This window comes from Narcine bancroftii, chromosome 3 (assembly GCF_036971445.1).
Source record: "Narcine bancroftii isolate sNarBan1 chromosome 3, sNarBan1.hap1, whole genome shotgun sequence".
NCBI classification, from domain to species: Eukaryota; Metazoa; Chordata; class Chondrichthyes; order Torpediniformes; family Narcinidae; genus Narcine; species Narcine bancroftii.
Genome location: NC_091471.1, coordinates 349,126,897 through 349,146,330, shown reverse-complemented (window position 1 = coordinate 349,146,330; position 19,434 = coordinate 349,126,897). Strand labels below are relative to the sequence as shown.

Below are 19,434 nucleotides of genomic sequence, written 5' to 3'. Positions count from 1 at the left end.
GTAGTGGCTTCTGGGTCGCTGGCTGATGACATCATCAGCCTGGCCCCAAGCAGCTGGGCCTTTATGAAGCAATGTGAGTCCACATCCAGCATCTGCCGTTGGTGTTTTTAAAAAGGTAGGTGCAGCAATGTGAAGGTGGAGAATATCTGCCTTTATATTCATTTTTTTTTTAATCCAGTATAAAAAGGCCAAATGTGACATTAGTACAAGGGGATCACATCAGGAATGTTGGTAGCTATTGGTACCAAGCTGCTGCTACTTGTAATATTTGTTGAACTCCTTAAAAATCACTACAGTAAGTGTTCCAATGTCACCAAAGTGATGGGAGGAAAAAAATTGCCTGGAAAAGCAACTTCAAAAAGGAAAATGACACCAAACTGTTCCACAGCAGTTTCTGGCCATTGTACGCAATCATTTTCTTTTAAAGCTGTGAATATAAAACAAGGCAATATCATCAAGCAAGGGGGATTATGCTTCAGCTGTAGAATTCATCTGGTTTTGGACAATGTCCACCATCTAGCATCTAACACCATCACTGATATGGTAATAACCATAAATGCTCTTTCCTATATTTCTGTGGTTACTTTTCATTGGACACAAAGAGCTGTGAAAAATTAAATCCCCTGTATTTCCATGTAATTCTTTCATGGCAGTGATGCCTCATTCTTCACAAACTTGTTCATCCTCCCTTCAACTTCTCCATCTCACAAAGAAGTTCCTGTACTGGGAAACTATACTTGAACATCACCTGCTTTTAGCATATTTTGTTGGTAAACTTCAAACAATTTAACATGGCTTCCAAACAAATTGACCTCTTGAGAAGGCCGAATCTGTGAAGAAAAGTTGTTTTTCAACTCAATAACTCTCATTGCATCATCAACCTAGGTTTAAATTTGTCCGTAAGGAGTCTGTACGTTTTCCCAGTGAGAGTTTCCTCCAGTTGCTCCAGTTTCCTCCCACCCTTCAAAAACATACAGGAATTGTAGGTTAATTGGTGTATTTGGTTGGGGGGCGGGGGGGGGGGGGGGGGGAGGGGGGAGGGCATGGGCTCGTGGGCCAGAATAGCCTGTTACCATACTGCACGTCTGTTTAAAAACAGATCAGAAAGGTTAACAAGATATCAAATTGAACATTTACTGTCTTTCTCCTGTTATAGATACCTTTTGAGAGTCTAACAATAGTTTCAATTAAACCTGCCAGTCCCAGCATAAAAATTGTTTTTTTTGATTCAGTAACCAAAACTAGCAACCCTACCTTGCTCTCTATTCCAACACGTTGACGTGTAGCTGCAACCACCTCCAGTTTCGCATTGTTAGGTACATTGGCAAATCTCCACTGCTGACTCAAATCCAAAACTGTCCTCTGGAACCTATAATCAAAAAAAAAAATCTTCAAAATGTTCTCCCCAAAAAAAACTGTGAACACTTGTAATATGTAGGTCAGATACCGTAGGTGATGTGAAAATGTTAACATTACATCCATAACTTTTCTTGAGACTACCTTCACAGAAGTTAACTGCTTTTTAAAACTTCTAGCCATATGCAGCTGTTTTTGGTTGAATTTAACAACGTGCACCTTTACATCATATGTGCTTCGCTAACAGAAAAGTGGTAAAGAACACAAAAAAATAACCAAAGAACCAATATCTCAGCATCAGAAATACAGAATTCAAACTGGAAAATAGGGTGAGAGAGGTAGTTAGACAAAGGCCAGCATGGACAACAGGCATAGCAACAAAGAAGTACGAATTCAGAGCACAGGGATAACAGCCAAAGTTAAGATGTCAGTTTTATCACAAGATAACCAATGGAATTCAAAAGAATATGCCACAAGAAAGAGATCTCTACCACAAGAAACAAAAGTCTGAGGCGAGCAACATTAAAAGTGAAGCTGGATAAATACAGTAGAAAGGAGAAATGTGCAGTAAGACCATAAATTAATAAAAGGAGGCTCATATCTACATAAGCAACGGCATAGTCGAAATGTGCTGAACATCTTATTTCTGCACTGTGTAATAAAACATAACAGAATGCCTCAGAACTGGAAAAAAAGTTTAACCATTCAACTAAGAACGCATATTGAACAGATAGTAAAACATGCAAGTCTGCAGACACCGTGGTTGAAGTAAAAACACAATGCTGAAGAAACTCAGCAGGTCAAACAGTGTCCTTTATATAGTATAGTTTCTCCAGCATTGGTTTTCACTCTATTGAACAGATACAAGAAATCTTTTGAGGATTTGCACATGGATAATATTTTTTGAAGACATTATACCAAGTAAACAAATTATTTTGGCACAAAAACAATGGTGAACCAATCCTTGTCAGAACCTCCATGCCCAAAAGACCTCATCATGAAGTAATAAAGGTCTCAAGTGATGGAGACTGAAACTGCATTTTATCAGCAGTTGGTGAGGTTCGCATATGTTCGCCAAATCCAGGTCATAGCTCCAAGTAGCTGTAAAGAAATGACAGGATAGAGTTCACTAAAGCATACCATTTCATTGTATTACTGTGTGTTGTAAATTATATCGCTTTGCATCTGCAACTAGTTGAGGGTCTGGACACTATTTTTTTTATATATATCCTCCTTGCAGAACCACTGTAGCACAGCTCCCAGCAATTCCAAAACATTTGTGAAATAGTTGCACTCTAAATGCAATATTTCAATTGTCCACTGATATTTAATAGACAACCTGAAATAAAGCACTCAGTGCATAAACATCTTTGGCTTGGCTTCGCGGACGAAGATTTATGGAGGGGGTAAAAAGTCCACGTCAGCTGCAGGCTCGTTTGTGGCTGACAAGTCCGATGCGGGACATTATTTATATGAAAATATTTAATGTCACTTAAAATCAGCTTGATCTCGAGGTTAATTAATTTAATTGTTACAAAACACTGTTGACCTGAGAACCTCAAGTATTGGGAATCTCACGAGTTTAAATATTTTAAACACAAAGCATCACAGAACAAATATCTAGCCACCTATAACAGATTGCTGCTCTCAACATTGAAGTGAAAGGCTTTAAACAAAAACAGACTATTTAAACAAGATTCTTACTTGAGACCATATTCCTCAGGATCCAAATTTTGCTTTCTACACACCTCCTCTAAAACCTAAAACACAAAAATAAAACAATAAATTGCATTTAACTTTGGAAAGATAATTTGTCAATAATAAATAAATAAACAAATCTTATCCATTTCAATTAAAAATTAAGAAACATTGCCTTTTTAGGAATTTACTTTGATCAAGGAAACAGACTGCTATTATACAAGAGATGCTAAATATCCATCATGGTTTAAACTTAGCCAAATCACAAGTCTCAAGATGACAACAAAAATTCCATGGATTTTTGCCAAGCCAGATGTAACAGATACTACAAGCATAACAATTCAATAGCAATTCCAATAATTATCTTACATTAACAGAACACGTTATAATTCTGGATTTTCTTAATTGCTTTTTGCTTTTCCTTTGGAAAGTCTAGATTGTCCATTTTAAGAAGGAAGTTCTTTTCCCTCCCCTCCAACCAGAAATTAGAGAAACACTAACAAGCATTGCATTAAAATATCCAATCCAGAACAATATTATTCTAGAGATTTTATTTCTCCACTGAGAGCATTTAAGGCGCATCTTCATCAACATGTGTTTCAAACTGATCCAAATAAATGACAGCATGAAGTATATTCAGAAATCTTGAAATTGTAATCCTTTCCATATTTTTAGTCAAACACTAATTTTATACTAAATAGGAATGTAATCTTGATGTACTTCCATCATACTAGGTCCTACAAAGTGATTACACTTTAAAAGTTAATTAACTATAGGAAACTAAGGTCCATTTGGAGGTGCTGAAATGTTTTATATTGGTTCAGTTTTGACAAGTAGATGTTAGCCAACAAAAAACAGATTTTGTCAATCTCCAACACACGTGGTGGATTTGAGGACAGATTTAAACTTTGCATCTTTTTGGAACATTTAATCCAACAGATTAAATTATCTAAAGTACTGTATAACAAACTGCAGGATTGGGTACAAGAGTAATTAATTCATTCTTAGAGGCATCAGATTCAGTCCATAGTAGCACTGTCTTCTCTCCCAAACTGTGATGTGGATTTGAATTCCAGACGAGAATTTCATTAAAGTCAAGGGGTCCTATGAACAAACTATTTAAGGATTCAGATAGAAACTACATCCTCAAGTGGAAAGAATGGTGTAAAAAAAATACATGTTGTCAGGGTTGAACCCTGAAAACATTTCTTCACAATATAAATATTCCTCCACAAAATACTACTTTTCTTTTTCAATCTTTTTATTATTATTATAATTTATAAACACATACAGTTCAAAGAGATATAAAAAATACATAGTAAGTAATGAATTAATACAGAGATATTAAACAATAATATTACAGAATAAAAATATATCATAAAAAAAAATTTTAGATCAGTTTAGGGTGTGAACTATCTCTAAAAAAAAGATATAATTAATAACAATATATGAAAAAAGAGAAAAAAAAAACCCCAAAAAAGAAAAAACAAATCTGAATTTAAAAAAAACTTTTAAAAAAACCTACAGATATAGCTAAACCACGCCGATCACTCCGATCTCATCTTACAGCCCAATTATCATACATAATCATAGAAAGAAAACAGAGCCAGATCAACTCACCACAAATGAAAATATTGAATAAATGGTCACCAGGTTAACTCAAACTTAGAAGGGGATTCATAGACAGAGTTTCTAATTTTCTCTAAATTTAAACATGGTATAGTTTGGGTAAACCATTGGAAAACAGTGGGAGGATTAACCTCTTTCCAATTCAATAGTATAGATCTTCTAGCCATTAGTGTAAGAAAAGCAATCATACGATCCGCAGGAAGAGATAAATAAGTCAAATCTATCATAGGTAATCCAAAAATTGCAGTAATGGGATGTGGTTGTAAATCAATATTCAAAACAGTAGATATAATGGAAAAAATTTCCTTCCAATAATTCTGTAAAGAGGGACAGGACCAAAACATATGTGTAAGGGAAGCTATTTCCAATTGACATTTATCACATATAGGATCGATATGAGAATAAAAGCGATGGAGTTTATCTTTAGACATATGAGCTCTATGAACACTACGTATATGGTTTCAATTCCGGAGATTTTTTGGCCTAAGTCATTTTATCTTGGAAACTCCTATTGTACTAAATTTCCTTTTTCATCCCTCTCTAATTGATCAAGCTTATTTACTCTGGAAAGTTAAAGGTATAACATGCTTTTCGGATTTATTCTTGGATAACTCTTTCATGTCATTTGAACAATTATCCATGAAATATGATTTACCTCGATCTCATTTCTTTCGATATTTGCAGATTAGGAGTTTCTTAGTTTCGACTTTACCCTCTTTTCCCAATCGGGAGACTACGACTGTTTTAGAGGATTATACTATATTCAAAATTCCCTCCAAAAGGTGTGATATCTAAATTATATAATATAATTACAAAAATAAATTCTGGGACTTTTGAAAAGTTTAAAAATGATTGGGAAAGAGAACTCAACCTTCATATTTCCAATGAAAATTGGAATAAAATTCTGCGACTGGTAAACTCTTCTTCTCTATGTGCAAAACATTCACTAATACAGTTTAAAGTTGTTCACAAAATACTACTGAGCCTGTCAAATGCAAATTTTAAAAGAATGATAAATATTAGACAAAAATCTGAGAGCTATACAACAAAAACACTGCCCATTTACTTTAAATTTTTTAATGTACATTTTGACATTCACAGAAACTTATCCTCAGGTAATACCAAGAGGTATCAGACTAATCCTGTCTATGGTGATCACTGTGCAAATTAGTTGTACTTCACAAGAAGTTACTACCCAAAATAACACAGCTGGAAAATCTATTTACCATATATTGAACTCCAGCCATCTAGATCACATACCACTTTAAGTAACCACTTACTTATGGCATACGATGCCACAGATGCTCTGTGGTTATTAAGGGATTACTTAAGATTGTATGTGAGTGGGGAAAAGGTTGAGAACTATTAGTCTATTAAATTGGTCATTTAAAAGTGTGTATATAGTTATATGGCTACCTATGACACACCCAAACAAGATATGCAACTCAATGATGAATTATTGCGAAGCTCCAGGTTCAGTTTTTTTTTCATTCCAACAGCTTTTCAACCTCTCCATACTTCTTTAACCATAAACTAAACCAGGAACACCAAAAAGATCCATCTTCACTATTGAAGCATCATGTTTAAACTACTTGCTATTGTGAACATTTATCTACCCTTATATATAGATCATGTATACTTGTGAGGTTACAGCAGGAATTTCCATGCATCTGCACACTCTTCTTCTCTTTGGCTTGGCTTCGCAGATGAAGATTTATGGAGGGGGGGTAAATGTCCACGTCAGCTGCAGGCTTGTTTGTGGCTGACAAGTCCGATGCGGGACAGGCAGACACGGTTGCAGCAGTTGCAGGGGAAAATTGGTTGGTTGGGGTTGGGTGTTGGGTTTTTCCTCCTTTGTCTTTTGTCAGTGAGGTGGGCTCTGCGGTCTTCTTCAAAGGAGGTAGCTGCCCGCCGAACTGTGAGGCGCCAAGATGCACAGTTTGAGGCGATATCAGCCTACTGGCGGTGGTCAATGTGGCAGGCACCCAGAGATTTCTTTAGGCAGTCCTTGTACCTCTTCTTTGGTGCACCTCTGTCACGGTGGCCAGTGGAGAGCTCGCCAGATAACACGATCTTGGGAAAGCAATGGTCCTCCATTCTGGAGACGTGACCCACCCAGCACAGCTGGATCTTCAGCAGCGTGGACTCGATAACAACTCTCATCAGTGATCAGCAGTGGAGAGGGCAAGAAACATCAGATTTCTGCAAGTTAACATCTTTGAAGATCTATCCTGGGCCTCCATATCAATGCAACTATGAAGGCAGCTCATTGGCAACTATATTTCATGGGAATTTGAGGAGATTTGGTAATGCTACTAAAGACTCTTGCAAATTTCTACAGGTGTACTGTGAAGAACACTCTGACTGACTGCATCACTGTCAAGTGTGGAGGTGCCAATGATCAGGACGGAACAGGCTGCAGAGGATTTTAAATTCAGCGAGCACCATCAAGGGCATCAGTCCTCACTCCACTAATGAGATCTTTAAAAGGCAGTGCCTCAAGAAAGCACCCTCTATCCTCAAGGACCCACATCACCAAGGCCATGCCCTCCCTCTTCACAATGCTACCATTAGGAAGGAGATACAGGAGTCTGAAGACCAACACCCAGTATAAAAACAGCTTCTTCCCCTGTCATCAGATTTCTGAATGGTCAATGAACCTTTGGACAATTCCTTACTTTTAAATCTGTATTTAAAAATTGCAATTTACTAATTCTTGCACAATACACCTGCTGCAAAACAACGCATGTTATGACATGTTCATGACAGTAAACCTGACAGGAAAGCATCCCCACACTGACAGTGCTGCCCCCATGTGTGAGGGGCACGGCCCCTGCTCCATCAGCCGGCCGCACAACTCGTGGGTGTCAGGGCCAGAGGCCGGACCTCCTTCTTCTCGACTCACCTGCAGCAACGGGGCACCAGCCATCACCCTCACTTGCTGCCGTCGCCCGTTCGGAGCCAGCACCGTCACCGTAATCACCCCGCTCGCCGCCATTGCAGTGACGTAAGCCTGCTTGTTCAAACGCAACTTTATTCGCACAGCAAATGGCGTGTCAGTTTGTGGTGCGCACGCACCCTGGACGCGACGGGACCCGTCCAGGGCATGCGCTCGGGAGCCGGCACCGGGGCAGATACGCATGTGCGACCATCCAACTTCTGTTTCGGAACAGCCAATCATATCGATAGGGGATCAGTGCACTATTTCCCCACTGCAACCAATCAAAGCAACAGACTCAATCCGGCGGTTAATGCAAAATAAAACCACACTGGAGCAGCCAGTCGATATTTGATGTGTTTTATTTTTCTATTACTTGAACCCAGGAGTAACTAGCCCATCAAGGTCCAATGAGTATGCATGTGTCTGAGGGGTGTACAGCTTCTTTGTTAGGGATGTGCTTAATTACCAAGGTTGGACTGGTGAAGAACCCTTGACATATTGATTCATAGCAGATCCATTCTCATATACTTTGAACAAAATGTCAACAAGGACAGTCAAAACCCAATGCTGGAGAAACTCAGCAGGTCAAACAGCGTATGTTATATAGCAAAGATAAAGATACATAACCAATGTTTCAGCCCTTCATCAAGGTATGAGCAAAATGTAGACAGGCACCCAACCAAAATGGACCATTTTATTCAGGCACCTGCCTACATTTTGTTCATAACTTGATGAAAGGCTCAAGCCTGGAATGTTGGTTATGGATCTTGCTATTTATGCTTAGTGTTAGGTAGTATGGGAAGACTCAAAAGCCAAATAGCTGATAGATAACAATTCTTCTTGAACCTGGAGATCTTGGGCTTGATAGAGGTGTCTACATTTTGCTCACATCTTGATGAAGGGCGCAAGCCCAAAGCGTTGGTTGTGTATCTTTATATTTGCTACATAAAGTGCCCTGTTTGACCCACTGAGTTTCTCCAGCATTGTGTTTTTACTTCAAACACAGTGCATGCAGACTTTCATATTTTACTTATGTCAACAGGACACAGAGCTGAGCCTCCAAATGTTCATGTTCAAATATCATCTATGTACTGCAGCTTGCCTCCTGGAATTGCCTGGACCTTGATCATGGAAAAAAAGGGTTGAAGATTTGCAATCACCAAGGATCCACATCATAGGATGTGCTCTGTTCTTGCTGCTGCCATCAGGGAGAGGTATAGATGCCACAAGACTTGTACCATCTGATTCAGGAACAATTGCTCCCCCTCCACCATCAGAGTCCTCAACAACAAACTCATTAAGAGACTCATTTGAGGACTCTTACTTTTCATGTTATTTATTACTGAATGTTTATTTTCTGAATTGCACATGTTTTTTGCACTTCCTTCTTGCTAACATTTCTCTCTTTTGTGTACTTATCTTTTCTTGAGTACAGTTTTTTTTTATTTTTGCACTAACATTAATCAGAAATTCTGCCTGGTCCACAGAGAAAGAATCTCAGGGTTGTATTTGATGCCATGCATGTACTCTGATAATAATTCTGAATTTTGATTTCCCATTCATCCTGTGGATTGGATCTACTCTGGCTAGAAACCAAGTCTAAAGTTTCAATAATGAAAATTGAGAAGAGGTATGCAGTAATGATACTTCCTTGCTTCACTCTAGTCTGTACCAGAATTGTCTCAGAGGTAGGTCTATTAGTTATAATTGTAACTTGCTTGACTTTCATTTCATCATGAAACAGGCACAGAATGAAGATAAATTTCTCACGGCAGCCAGATTTGTGACTGATGATCCACAAACCTTTTTTATTGACAGAGTCACAACCTTTTGTGAGGTCAAAGAATGTCTTGAAGAGTGCTTGATGCTGTCCCAGTGTTTTTATTTCCTGGAATTATTGTGCACTAAACATAATGTTCATTGTAGCTTTTAATGGATGGACTTTGCACTGTACTTCAAAGACTAGTGAGGTGCAATAAGACCAAATGCAGATTAGGTGACCAGATCTGACTGTCTGTGGGTCAAAACTTGAACTTTCTGTAGCCAACTATTTTAATACCTACAACAACATATCTGTTCTTGGCCTCATCCATTGTCAATATGAGGCCAGATGTAAACTTGAGGAACAACATGTCATATTCCTCCTGGGCAGCCTTAAAATTAGACATGAACATTGATTTTAGAAATTTAGCATAACCCACCCCATCTGGTTCCATCTCTTCTTCACCTACTCGTGTACCTTTCCCCCTCTTTGTAACTTTTTCATTCCCCACCAACCCCTTCCAAATGGTCTCTCCCTCTGACTGTCCCTCCACTTATCACACCTTCTGTCCTATCATCTTTCAGCCACCTTCTCAGGAATGTAATATCTGTACCCTTTCCCTGTAGTCCAGTATCTTATCGAGGTGCAAACCCAAAATGTTGGGTATTTCTCCCCATGATGCTGTCTGACCTGCTGTGTTCCTCCGAAAATTCTTTATCAACTCTCATTATACCACTATTATCACCTTGAATGCAAATTTCTACTGGTGTACAATGGAGAGTATTCCCACTGATTGGATCACCGTCCAGTATGTAGATGCCAATGCACAGGACAGCAAAAGACTGTGGAGTTATGAACTCAGCCAGGAAAGTATTCTGCTTGGAGGTCAGTGACTAGTGGAGTTCCACAGAAATCTGTCCTGGAACCCCTGCTCTTTGTAATCTTCATAAATGACCAATGAAGAACCAGAAAGATAGGTCAGTATGTTTGTGGATGATATGAAAGTTGGAAGAGTTGTGGATGATGCTGAAGGTTGTCATAGAAAGGAAATAGACAGGATACAGAGTTGGGTTGAAAAGTGGAAGATGAATTTCAATCCGGATAAGTGTGAGGTGATGCATTTTGTAAGGTCAAACTAGAAGGCTGGGTACATGGGTCAATGATTGGTTACTTAACAGTGTGAAGGAACAGAGGAATCTTGGGGCCTAATCCATACATCCCTCAAGATCACCATACAAGTTGATAGGATAGTTTAGAAGGCCTATGGGATACTGGGCTTCATTAATAAGGGGATTGAGTTCAGGAGTAGAGAGGTCATGTTGCAACTCTACAAATCTTTGGTAAGACCACACTTTGAGTATTGTGTTCAGTCTGGTCACCTCATTATAGGAAGGATGTAGAAGCTATGGAGAGGCTGCAGAGGAGATTTATCAAGATGTTGCCTGGATTGGAAAATGGCTTATGAGGAAAGGTTAGCAGAGCTGGAGTGTAGAAGGATGAGAGGAGACTTAATAGAGGTCTACAAGATTATAAGAGGCATAGATAGGGTGGACAACCAGAGCCTATATCCCAAGGTAGGAAAAGCAAACACCAGAGGACATGTGTACAAAGTGAAGGGAGGGAAGTTTAGGGGAGATATCGGGGTAAGTATTTACACAGAGAGTTGTGGGTGCCTGGAATGCCTTGCCAAGGATGATGGTGGAGGCTGAAACATTAGGGGCATTTAAGAGACTCTTAGACAGGCACATGGATGGCAAAAAAATAGAGGGTTACAGGGTAGGGAGGGTTTAGTACATTTTTTAAGGAATATATGGGACAGCACAACATCGAGAGCCGAAGGGCCTGTACTCTCCTGTAATGTTCTATGTTCCATCACGGGCATTAGTCTTCAGTCCAAGGTCATCCACAAGAGGTAGTGTCTTAAGAAAGCATCCTCTATTCTCAAGGATCCACACCTCCCAGGCCTTGCCCTTTTCACTCTACTACCATCAGGAAGGAGGCTCAGGAGTCTGAAGACGAACACCCAACATTACAAAAACAGCTTTTTCTGCTCTGTCATCAGATTTATGGACCAGACCCGACCCCATTTCTCTTCTTTTGCACTAATTTATTATTTTTTAATGTAATTCATAGCAATATGTTCACCTGTAATGCTGCCGCAAAGCAATAAATTTTGTGACATGTTCATGGCAATAAATTCTGATTCTACCAGATTCTAACACTGACAGTCTTTGTCTCTAGATGTCTCTTTGAGCCCACCCCCCCCCCCCCCCACTTCCCACCTTCTTGTTTCTCTTGCCTCTCTTCTCCCTTTGTCCGGAACGTGCCAATCATCTCTCTGTGTCCATCCATCTGAGGAAGAAATCATGAGTTCCTCATTGGAATTCAGAAACACATAAAATTATGAAAGGGATACATAAGATGGGACAGGAGAGACTAGAACTAGGAGGCATAACCCCAAGATTTGGGGGAGTAAATTTAGGATGGAGATGAGGAGGAAATGCTTTTCCCTGAGAGTAGTGAGTCTGTGGAATTCTCTGTCCAAGAAAGGTGTAGAGGCAGCCTCATTAAATATATTTAAGATATAGTTAGATTTTTGCATAGTTGGGGAATTAAGGGTGATGGGGGAAAGGCAGGTAGATGGAGTGGAGTTCACAGCCAGATCAGCCATGATCTTATTGAATGGTGGAGCAGGCTCGACGGACCAGATGGTCGACTCCAGCTCTCTCGCATGTCTGTCATCCTACCCTTCCTGATTCACCCAACCTTCCCAATCTGTCTACGTTACAGCAGCTATCCCTCACCTACAATCTCAGTCCTGAGGAAAGGTCCAGCCTGAAATGTCAACCATCATTTTTCTTCCACAGGTGCTACTTGACCCACTGAGATCCTCCAGCTGATTGTTTGCTCCAGGTTTCAGGATCCGCAATCTCTTGTGTGTCTCCTTTTGTATTTCATTCATCTGCAATCATTCTCCATGCAAATAATAGTCTGCCTTTAGGTTTCTCCTTCTGAACTGCTTGGCCTCACAATTTCCTCCCACTGGCCAAGTTTGGCACTGTACAAAACACATCCTCTGAATACTTGGAAGAGGATAAACATCCTTGAGAGCACTTCAGCAAATAATTATGTTGATATCCACATTGCATCATCAAGCCTATTATCACTAGCAGGGATCTTGTCAGATGACAGTTGATATTTTCTTTATTATCTTGTTAAGTGTGTTAATTGGATGTTGTAAGAAAAAATTACTATGAAACTTCATTAGTGTCCACATCATTCAATTTATAAAATGGTTGGCTATCAAATGTTACTTTTCCTGAATGGTTTCAATGAAAAATATTCAAGTTATCAACATGAATGGACTTAACTGTGAAACTACAACATGGTATTATTGTTGATGAGAATTCATTGACCTGGAGCAGGAACAGATTCTCATTCTTTTATGTTTTACACATAGAACTTGCAGGATTTTTCCATTCTGAAGTGTCTCCCTACCTTCTGCAAGTGGCTGTTCACACAGGAATGACCAAAACTCCAAATGTCCACATCACACCATGAGTTTAGACAGAATACCTGAAGTGAGGTGCTTAAGGAGATTGGGTGTCCTATTCATTAGCTTGTTGTTCACAGATCACTTGCACTTCAGTCTATGCAGGCAATCCATAAAAATAATTAGGGGTCAAGGAAGTAACATGTCAGAATGGGAGTGAGTTCTTTATTCCCGTTCCAATCTTTTTACACAGACTGCGTTCCAGGAATGCAATGGCTGTGTAAAAAACTTATTTGTCTTTCTCTCTCACTCACTCTCTCTTCCCCTTCCCTTCTCCCCCAATACTTTCAGCACTCTCTGTATTTATGTCAAGACTTTATGTTTTTTTTAAATTTTAACACAACTAATTTAAAATAAGAAATGTATTTTATTTTGAAACCCAGACTTAACTTGATATCAAATGTCTTTGTCCTTTAGAGGCTTCCACTCCCATGTTTGGGGATTCTTGGGTTGCCCTGGTGAGGTCAATGTTATAAATGAAGGTTCCTTCCTAATGGGACCAGTAGGTGGCTGACAGTGCTGGTAGGTGGGCTGTTTACGATGACCTTGTGTGGCAGTTTCCATAACAGAGCATTTTGAGGCCTAAAAAGAGAAGGTGTGGCAAACATACACATTGGCCTTGAGGTTTTTTCATTCACATTATTCAGGATCCGGTTTTGTCACGAATGTGTATCACGACATGAAAATTGTCAAGGCCAGCATTTATTGCTCATCACTTCATTCTGAGTGGCTTGCTTACAAGTCCTTTTCATTGGGATTGTCTAAGCCACCCGTGAAGCTGGATCTGAAAACATATGCAAATAAAAGAATGGCAGATTATCTTCTGTGAGACAAATGGGATTTTCACACAGTCTGATGATCTCATTATTACTAATTACTATTTTTTTACAAAATCCAGATTATGAAATGAATTTAAATGTTACTGATGCCACGGATCAGTAATCCAGGCCTCTGAATTATCTTTGTACTCCAACAATTTAAGTGCTATGCTTAATTTTCCTCATTAGCAGCTCTGTAAAACTTTGGCCACATTTCAAGTTATTATGTGCAGTTCCTTCGATTCACTCCAGCCGATCCTGTAGCTCTCTGAGTGTTGATCCACTCCAGCCAATTCTTATCGTTCCCCTTGGATAGAACTTTGTGATACACACTGAGTGGAATATGGCTTGCCTTTGCAGATTCTGACATGCTTCCACTCGAAGCATTCTGTATCCACTTCCAGCAGTTCCAGGCCCACCTGGTCCTCCAGCACCCAGTACAACCTGGCTTGTAAGGAAGTGGCTGATCCAGACTCTACTGCTTGCTGTCATCTAACCTTTCTGTGATGGAGGGCAGGAAGTTCTGGGAGGCTGTGTTGTTGTCTGTGTACTTTCTGTCATGCAGACCATCACAGAAATTTGTACAAACTCTCATAACATCAATCCTCCCCCCCCCCCCCCCCCCCGCCCCCTGTGAATGTTTTGGAAGAAGTAACGTGAGCATGTATCATCCTGCTCCCCAAAGCACTTTGCAGTCAATGAGGCCTTTTGAAATGTGGTCACTGCAGCTCTGCCACTGGTGTGGACCTGGGCGAGCGGGGAGCCCAGGCACAGCTTTTGATGTTTCTTTTATTCTAATAAAGAAACCTGGGTTATTTTAAAACAACTATATTTATTAGCTAAAGCGCACACACACACACACACACACACACACACACACACACACACACACACACACACACACACACACACACACACACACACACACACACACACACAAAACCTTGTGGACCCTTCCATTTTGAGTCTACCCCCTGTGGTGGTCAGGATTAGCACTAGGTACACACACTAGCACTTTATCAGTGCACAGCATTCCCTCGCGGGGTCCTACCGCCAGTCCTATTGCTGATGGCTTCCTACAGGCTTTAAACAGACAGTTTAAAGGAGTCAATGGTATTTTATTTATAATCCTGTTTTATTACATGACAATAAATAGAATCTGATCTGATCATTTTGATATGACTGAAGAAGTGGAGGTTGGCGATGTTACTTAGGACAGGGATTTGTAAGATGCCAGAGAACTTCAGTGTTTACATTATGAAGCTATTTTGTTGTTTGTTCAAGGTTAACTCAGCTCTCAGCCTAGGTCCTATGGTCTGTCTGATAATGATTAAAGCAATCAAATTAAGTCCAGGAAGTACAAACATTCTTTGTTGACACATTAAATGAATTGCACGAGTCCTTAATGGGAAAGTGCTCTTGATGAATCTGTCATTGATCTGAAGAATGCTTTAATCTGATGCAGGAACAACCAAGAGACAGAAACAAATTTCCTTTGAAACATATGTCACACCTCAAGGTGTCAATAAATGGAAAATAAAAGACATGATTGGATATCCAATTGATCATGCAAACCATGCCAATCAGACGACTTGTCACATACAGTCATTTGATGATTTTGGTATTTATTGATTTACTACACTTTTGTGTAGAGATACAGCACGGTAACAGGCCCTTCTGGCCGACAAGCCTGCACCACCCAAATACATCCATGTGACCAATTAACTACCACATCTTCGGAATATGGGAGGAAACCAGTGCATCCAGAGGAAACCCATGTGAACATGTGGAGAACATATTCGAAGTCTCTGATCAGTTAATTTTGCTTGTTTGTTTCAAAGTTCAGATTTATTGTCAGAGCACATACATGACATCACATACAACCCTAAGATTCTTTTTCCTGCAGGCGAGGCAGAATTTCTACTTATTCGTAGAGCAAGAAACTGTTCTCAAGAAAAGATACAAGAGAAATGTAAACAAGAAGGTTGTGCAAATAAGCTGACTGTGCAATTCAGAAAATAAATATTCTGTAATAAATACTATGAAATGTAAGAGTCTTTAAATTAGTCTCTCAGTTTGTTGTTTGGAGTCCGATGGTGGAGGAGTAGCAACTTTTCCTGAAGTTGGTGGTACATCTTGTGGCACTTATATCTCTTTCTTGATGGCAACAGCAAGAACAGAGCATTCCAGGGTAATGTGGATCCTTGGTGATTGCTGTTGCTCTCCAATAGCGTTCACGTAGATCTTCTCAATGGTAGGGAGAGTTTTGCCCGTGATGTATTGAGTTGTGTCCAGTCAGCACATTTTCGACCACACATCTGTTGAAGTTTGGCAGGTTTCTGATGTCATGCCAAACTTCTGCAAACTCCTGAGGAACTAGAGGTGTCAACAAAATTAACTGATCAGTGACTTTGAATATCGTTTCACAGACTTTATTTCATGTCCTCCATTTATTTCACACCCTCCACCCTCACTACATTCTACAGAGGATGTATTGAGAGCATCCTATGCAACTGCTTCACTGACTGGTTTGGAAGCTGTACCTCCTCAAACTGAAAGACCCTGCAGAGGATAGTGAAGTCAGTGGAAAAGTTCATTGGGGGCTCTCTTCCTACTATGAAGGGCATTTACAATACTCGATACAGGAGAAAGGCAATAAACATTCTGAAGGACTCCACACACCCCTCGTGTAAACTGTTCTCCCTTCTGCCCAGATTGGGAAAGTTTTTTTTCCCCCAAGCCATCAGGCTCCTGAATTCCCAGTACATATGTGGATAGTGTACCATGGATTTACTGTATTCCTCTTAATATTTTAATATTTCAATGTGTTGAACCTCTGTTCTAACTTATATTTACGTAAATATGCTCCGTTGTTCTGGGGAAACTCTATTTCGTTTTTACCGTGTGACCATGGTATGAATGATAAATAAAGTTGATGACGATTTATTATGGAGAGTAGATACCAGTCTCCACTGCTGTCTGACTTTGAAAGTTACTTCTCCAAGCATGTATGTTTATACAAAGCGACAAACAAGCTGTTACAGAAAGCACACTGGATTACATCAGGGGATAAAACTCTTCAGTTAAGACCTTTATTCTATTTTTTTTGTATTAAAATCTTTGTTTTACCTAATATGAAGGAGAAAATGCCAAAAACCATTGTTATTATCCTTGACTATAGTTTAGGTTAAAATTTAGTTTCTAAATAATATCTCACTGAAAAATGCTGCATTGAAACAGGCTATTCACCAAGGATGAATACAAAAACATTCTTTCACAGATTTGTTGTCAATTATGTTAGCGACAGCATCAATCTTGATAAAAATTTCTTCCACAGAGGCTCTATGTGCTTTCTTCATGATGACATTTGTGTGTTGGGTCCAGGAAAGGTCCTCTGAGATCGTGACTCCCAGGAATTTCAATTTGCTCACCCTTTCCACCTCTGATTCCCAATGATAACTATCCCCAAGTTTCAGACTGCAGGATCAAGTTAAACAAGAAAATAGTTTAATTTTAATTCATGCAGTTAGTCATTACTGATCAGCATATTGAATCAATTTACAACACAGATGTACGGCCATATTTATCAGAAATATGAGGTTACGTAAAGCATAAAGCATGAAAGAAAGGCTCAAGATACAAATGAGAAATATAAAAGCTGGCAAGCTAAATGCAGGGATGTCAGGGTGAGTGATGAGGTCATAAAGGAGGGGGAAGGACTGATGAAATGGAGAAGGGAAGTTCAGAGCAGAGGACTTGGATGAGTGAGGGTGCAGCTGTCAATTGGACAAAGGATGTGCAGATGAGCAGGCATCCCGAGATACGGGAAGACCTGATCTGAGAGGTCAAAGGACCTGGTGGCAGCTGTGAAAAGACATTGTTAAAGGATGAGAATTCTTCAATTGGTAAAGTTTAAGAGTACAGGGGGATGATGATAACCTAGATCACTGAGGATGCAGAGAAACACATAGATGCTAAAATCTTGAGCACACTAACTGGCCGCCGGAGGAACTCAATGGTTCAGGCAGCATCTGTGGGGCAAAATGGCCAGTCAACATTTTGGGTTGGGACCTTGATTCAGGAAAATTGAAGTCACCCATTTCAATGACTCTGTGGCTTTTATATCTTTCAATTATCCACCGATCGACTGGTCCCCTATCTCCTGCTGGCTTTTGGCAGGCCGTTAGTATAATCCCGTCATCTCAATGATTGCACCTTTTTGATTGCTGATTTCTGCCCTTAATGACTTGCTAGTTGAGCCCTCCGGATGCCCACTCTGAGTAGTACTGTGACATTCTCCCTGGTCAGCAGGGCAGCTTCCCCACCACATTTCCATTGCATATTGGCACCTCTCCAGTTGAGGTGCAACCTGATTTTCTTGCACAGGTCCCACCTGCTCTGGAGAACCCAATGATCCATGTACCTGAAGCCCTACCTCCTGCATCACCTCCTCTCCAAGTATTCATCTGTGTTTTTAAAAAAAATCGCCCTACTTTGGTGACCTTGTGTCACATGATTGAGCTAGATGGCCAAGGAACTGTCCACACATAAGTGGGGAAGTGGGTTAAACTCACCTGGAGACCTCTGACTGTTTTGGAAACAAACAAGTAAGACTGTGGATGTTGGAAAACTGGAGTAACTCTCAAAGTGGACTGTGGATGTTGGGAAACTGGAGTAACTCTCAAAGTGCTGGAGGAACTGAGTTCATGAGGCAACAGGCCAAGGAAGGCAATAGATATTCAATGTTTTGGACCATATCTCTTCATCATGAATAGCAAGAAAAAAGCAGGTCAGAATAAAAGCATGGGAGAGGGAGGAGTATGGGATGGCAGGTGGGAGGGTTTTGAAAGAAGCTCGAGAGCTAGCAGGGTTCAGTGATGGAGAGCAGTGCAGAGCTCTCTCAGAACTCCCATCAATGAGAGGGGTGGGGGGAAGCAATTCCTCGAAGAGCCTGCAGTGGAGCAGCCAAACACAGGGTAAACATGAGAATCTGCTGATGCTGGAAAACTGGAGCTACACACACAGTGCTAGAGGACCCCACGATTGGTCAGGCACCATCCATGGAGTGCAATAGATGGTCATTGTTTCAGGCCGTAACCCTTCATCAGGAAAGGCAAGAGAAAGGCAGGCCAAAACTTGGAGGGGGTGGGGTGCAGGACGTGTAATGTTGACTGGACATTTCTCCCCACAGATGCTGCCTGACCCATTGAGTTCATCCAGCAGTCAGTTTTCTCAGAGAAAACAGAGAGTGCTAGGTGCCTAGAATGCTGTGCCGGGATGGTGGTGGAGGCTGGAACATGAGCCACATTTAAAAGACTCTAAGACAGGCCTCTAAATCAAAATGATCAGGAGTAAAGGACTAAATCATCTCACACAAACTTTTGAAACTGGTTACACAAGCCAAGGCAATTACACCACTGATGGATTTTGTTGAGTTGATTATGCCAGTCAGGATAAGTGTGGTATGCTCCAACTAGTTGGTACACCCCTCCCCCCACCCCATGCTAAACCAGCAGCAGTGATGTAGCTGGTTCAATTCCAACCTTTGATGCTGTTTGAGCAGAGGTTGCACATTCACCCTGTGCCTGGCTGGATTCCCTGGTTTCCTCTCACGCCTTAAAGACATACTGGTTGTTAATTGGCAACTGCAATTTAACTGGAGCACTGGTGAGTGGTG

At 40.3% G+C, this 19,434-nt stretch overlaps 1 protein-coding gene and 1 long non-coding RNA gene across 3 annotated transcripts in view; one reads left to right on the top strand and one right to left on the bottom strand.

Annotated features, from left to right (window-relative positions):
• Positions 1–7,696, bottom strand: part of aspscr1 (ASPSCR1 tether for SLC2A4, UBX domain containing) — a 223,055-nt gene extending 215,359 nt beyond the window's left edge. For both annotated transcript variants that reach the window (XM_069929671.1, XM_069929670.1), the window contains exons 1-3: positions 7,589–7,696; positions 3,061–3,116; positions 1,255–1,369 (exon numbers count right to left, since the gene is read on the bottom strand). In XM_069929671.1, the coding sequence (XP_069785772.1) occupies positions 1,255–1,369; positions 3,061–3,116; positions 7,589–7,681 (264 nt within the window). In that variant the 5' untranslated portion in view covers positions 7,682–7,696. The remainder of the gene's footprint in view (positions 1–1,254; positions 1,370–3,060; positions 3,117–7,588) is intronic.
• The window catches only part of LOC138759385 (uncharacterized), a 38,539-nt gene extending 22,771 nt beyond the window's left edge, over positions 1–15,768 (top strand). Inside the window, exon 3 of the long non-coding RNA XR_011354812.1 lies at positions 15,664–15,768. This is a non-coding gene — a long non-coding RNA (uncharacterized lncRNA). The remainder of the gene's footprint in view (positions 1–15,663) is intronic.
• The last annotated feature ends 3,666 nt before the right edge of the window (positions 15,769–19,434 follow it).